The sequence below is a fragment of the Stylophora pistillata genome, chromosome 12, assembly GCF_964205215.1.
Source record: "Stylophora pistillata chromosome 12, jaStyPist1.2, whole genome shotgun sequence".
NCBI classification, from domain to species: Eukaryota; Metazoa; Cnidaria; class Anthozoa; order Scleractinia; family Pocilloporidae; genus Stylophora; species Stylophora pistillata.
In genome coordinates, this window is record NC_142530.1 from 1,147,501 (window position 1) to 1,151,919 (window position 4,419).

Genomic DNA, 4,419 nt, shown 5'->3' on the forward strand with positions numbered 1-4,419 from the left:
GATGGAGGATTTTAGCAAGGTGTTCCGCTTCTCTTCAAGTTTCCGTCTTGTTTTTTTGATCGTGTAGGCTGATCGTCTGGGTGTGAGTGGCCTTGAAAAGTCTGTAATAGTGACTGACGCTTCGAAGACAACCCAAACGGAAAATATCAATGAGTCAAGCCAGGAATTTTTCGCTAATGGGGTGTAATTGCTTCATAAGACTAGTTCTTGTAGTTATTGGGAATTCTCCTGATGTTAGAGTAGTTTTCTATTAACCATTGAAAGTGATCTGTGATTGCTTTGTTTTTGCTTTATTTCGCTCTGTGATTGGTCAATAAAACTCCCGCCACCACCTCAACCAATGAAATGCAGAACTAAAATCAAATTTATTTTTGTCACCCGCGTTTCCCCGCGCTTCACACAGGTTGCCTGTTTTTACTTTGAGTTCTCATTGGTTAATGACGGTGTTAACCTTTGTTCTGATTGGTAGTTGTGATTACTTTGGTTTTGGTTTCTCCACAATTAATTGAAAACTGCTCTCGAGTAGTTTTGATCCGTCGTCAAGGTCGGGTGATTTTCCTCAGTAAGTTTATTGAGTCAATGTCGCGTTTTAGCCATTTTCAAGGTGTTTGCTGCATGATATTTGTCGACATCTGTTGAGAGAAGAACGTTACAATTTAGTAAACCATTATCCAAAGTCAGTCCTTGAAAGTAGTTGGTACACTCGATGAAACATCCCCCAGAGTCTTGTTCAACAATGTTACTGTTAATGAATTTGAATATATCAATATCATACATGTGCACTGCGGATTTAAGAAATGCATGAAAGCGATCCTTGCAGTAATGAAAACTATTTATGCAGTAAAGAAAGTAACCCCTGAAAAAATTCAGGCCTGTGCGGGATTTGAATCCATGACCTCTGCGATACTGGAGTAGTGCTCTATCAACTTAATTAACACACTGAATTACTATTTTCCGCAGGCGGAGAAAGTGAGTGATCACTGGCCCGTTGAGATACAATTCAAGGATTCTAGTGAGTCAACTTTTGTTGTAATCGTAAGATAAATAACAACGGATATTAGAGACTTTTTTTTTTGTCCTAACCACATTTCACTTAGAGTCTGACTCCTCTTTGACAGAAATGTGGAAAAACTGAATCAATTTGTCAATTTTCTGTTCTTTTTGTTTTCTTGTAAAGCTTACAAAGACGAGGAACGGTTCTTCAAAGAGTCTGTTACAGTCACCATCAGGGATAAGAGTACACCAAAGGTCGAGAAATATGAGCTTTACCCGCTGCGTTCCAAAACGAAAAACCCACTTCTGAGGCAAGGTTTCACTGCGGAAACTTTTCTCGACAACGCCCGTAAAATTGACACAATCATCATCTCAAAGGAAACTACTTCAGTCGGAGAAGCGAGAGAGGCCGTAGAGATTTTCCGCAAGACTTACCCAGACCTGGTCTCCTCCACACAAGAAGCTGTGAGCAAACGAAAAATCAGCCAGGTAACACAGGTTGGAGATGACAACTGCGTCGCTAGACGGCACGAGGCAACAGTCTACCAAATGCTCTCCAATACTTGCCATGGTGTGAAAGTGAAGGAGATTTATTCAGTTCAACTTGCGTGTAGTTTGCCGCTTGGCTTGTGTGAGATCAAAGTAAAAGCAGCTAATTAAACCATATTTCTTTTGGCATTGCAACGATTTCCATTCCGTCAGCTTTTTCGTAAATTACCAGTAGCCTGCCATTTTCCGTGGTCTGTTGAGCACAAACCATTGAACCTGAGATGAAGGCACACCATCCATATTTGGCGATACTCTACTTTAGCCCTTTCATCTTTCGTCCATTGCTTGCCACAGTATTAAGTCAGACGCTTCATAACCTAGGAAAAAATGGGAGCTCTAGATGCCGATTTGTTTCACTTGTTTGCTTTATTTTGGTTCAATACTTACTCGGGCAGTCCTCGGGCAGTGCAATGTTAAATTGATTAATCATGCTAAATAAAATTTGAACTGATCGCTATTAAGCTTTAGTGTGAGTACAATGTTGGAAAAAATAAATATTAGCACCATTAGGTACCAATAATATGTTCTTTGACACCTAAATTCCCAGCCCCTTAACATATATGACCAGCGACGCCGGTTTCAATTTGGCCTCTAATTCCGATCCGCTGACCAGAATACGCAGACATGAAGGAAGGTAGCAAACGACGTAAGGGACTTATCCCTTATCGCCAAAACCTCAAACACAGGCTTATAACTAGACATATTATGTAAGGCGGGGATGAGGGATAAATAAAAAAACAATTTTGGGGTTAAGGATAAGCAAATAGTTTTAGGGATGGTGTGATTAAGGTCAGGTTCAAAATAAATTATTCGCGTTTTCGCAAAACTGAAGACCAAAATGCCGCAAAGGCCAATAGAGGCCAAAACGACCATTGGTGGCAAGAATTCCAAACGGCCACTAATGGCAAAAAGGCCAAATCAGCCACTTCTGGCCAAAATGCCAAATCGACAACTAGTGGCCAAAATGCCAAAACGGCCTCTACTGGCCAAAATGCTAAAACCGCCACTGATAGCCAAAATGTCAAAACAGCCACAAGTGGCCAGAATGCCAAATGGCCACTATTGGCCAAATTCCAAAACGGCAACTAGCGGCCAAAATGCCAAAACGGCAACTAGTGGCCAAATTGCCAAAACGGCCATTAGTGGCCAAAATGCCAAAACGGCTTCTACTGGCCAAAATGTTTAAACGGCCACTAGTGGCCAAAATGCCAAAATAGCCACTAGTGGCAGAAATTGCAAAACGGCCACTAGTATAAAATACCAAAACAGCCAGAAGTGGCCAAAATGGCCACTATTAGCCAAGATGCCACAACGGCAACTAGTGGCCAAAATTCCAAAACGGCCACAAGTGGCCAAAATGCCAAAACGGCCACTAGTGGCAAAAATGCCTAAAAAGCCGCTAGTGGCCAAAATACCAAAACGGCCACTAGTGGCAAAAATGCCTAAAAAGCCGCTAGTGGCCAAAATACCAAAACGGCCACTACTGGCCAAAACGCCAAAACGGCAACTAGTGGCCAGAATGCCAAAACGGCCACAAGTGGCCAAAATGCCAAAACGGCCACTAGTGGCAAAAATGCCTAAAAAGCCACTAGTGGCCAAAATACCAAAACGGCCACTAGTAGCCAGACTGCCAGAACGGCCACTAGTGGCCAAAATGCCTAAACGGCCGTTAGTGGCCAAAATGCAGAGACGGCCGAGTAGTGGCCAAAATGCCCACTAGTGCCCATAATGCCAAATCAACCACTAGTGGCCAAATACCCAAACGGCCACAAAGGGTCAAAAAGCCGAACTGGACACTACTGGCCAAAATGCCAAGTCAGCCACTAGTGGCAAAACGCCAAAACGGCCATTAGTGGCCAAAATGCCAAAACGGCAATAAGTGGCCAAAATGCTAAAACGGCAATAAGTGGCCAAAATGCTAAAACGGTCACAAGTGGCCAAAATGCGATAACGGTCATTAGAGGCCAAAATGCTTAAACAGCCACTGCTTGATACTGATGCTAGGGTGGGAAAGGTAAACTGGAAATGCAGATTATAAACTCCCTTGGTCGCGGTTGACATAATGGCGGTATAAGAGGAACCACTCATTTCCAGACGTCACGCTCCCTTAATACCTTGCGGGCGGGAAACTAGGGGCGGTTCTCGTTCTCTGCCCACAAGGGAGTGGGGAGCGTCACGTCTGGGAACGAGATTGAAAAGGAACAGGTTTTAATGCGAATGAATAAAGGCTGATAGTTTCTAAAGAAACTGTTTGGGGCTGCGTCGGTGGGGGTAACGAAATAATTTGGATATATCAACAAAGTTGAAATAGTAAATTGGCCACCGTAACGATTACAAAAGCTGACGTTTCGAGCGTTAGCCCTTCGTCGGGGCGAACGCATTGCGACAGTGATAGAAGTAGAAACAACGAGAAACCTTTCTTGACTGGGATTGTACGCAAGCGTTCATTGGCGTTGCTGATCGGCGACTTCCCCCCCCCTCCACCTCGTTCATTGGCGTTGCTGATCGGCGACTCCCCCCCCCTCCACCTCGTTCATTGGCGTTGCTGATCGGCGACTTCCCCCCCCCCCCTCCACCTCGTTCATTGGCGTTGCTGATCGGCGACTTCGCGGGCTTCTCGCAGAGTAAGCGAAAGTTGATATTTAACCCCCCCCCCCCTCCCTCCACCTCAGCGCTTGCAGGCACGCATCGAACGCAACAAGTGGAGTGGGGTGAGTGACGCGTGAAGAACATGCGCGTCGTCACGAAAACGCTTCCCATTTCAAGTCACTCCAAAGTTTCTTGTACCTCCTTGGCCGTTTTTTTGTTCTTGTCGCGCAACCCTCTCGAAAAGTTCGTTTCCGTAATCAGCATAACAGATCCCAGCATGCATACATA

The 4,419-nt window shown here is 44.6% G+C and overlaps 1 protein-coding gene across 2 annotated transcripts in view; it reads left to right on the forward strand.

The window, feature by feature from the left end:
• The window catches only part of LOC111320876 (deoxyribonuclease-1), a 10,299-nt gene extending 8,296 nt beyond the window's left edge, over positions 1 to 2,003 (forward strand). For both annotated transcript variants that reach the window (XM_022923606.2, XM_022923607.2), the window contains exons 9-10: positions 961 to 1,012; positions 1,178 to 2,003. In XM_022923606.2, the coding sequence (XP_022779341.2) occupies positions 961 to 1,012; positions 1,178 to 1,653 (528 nt within the window). In that variant the 3' untranslated portion in view covers positions 1,654 to 2,003. The remainder of the gene's footprint in view (positions 1 to 960; positions 1,013 to 1,177) is intronic.
• Positions 2,004 to 4,419: the final 2,416 nt, after the last annotated feature.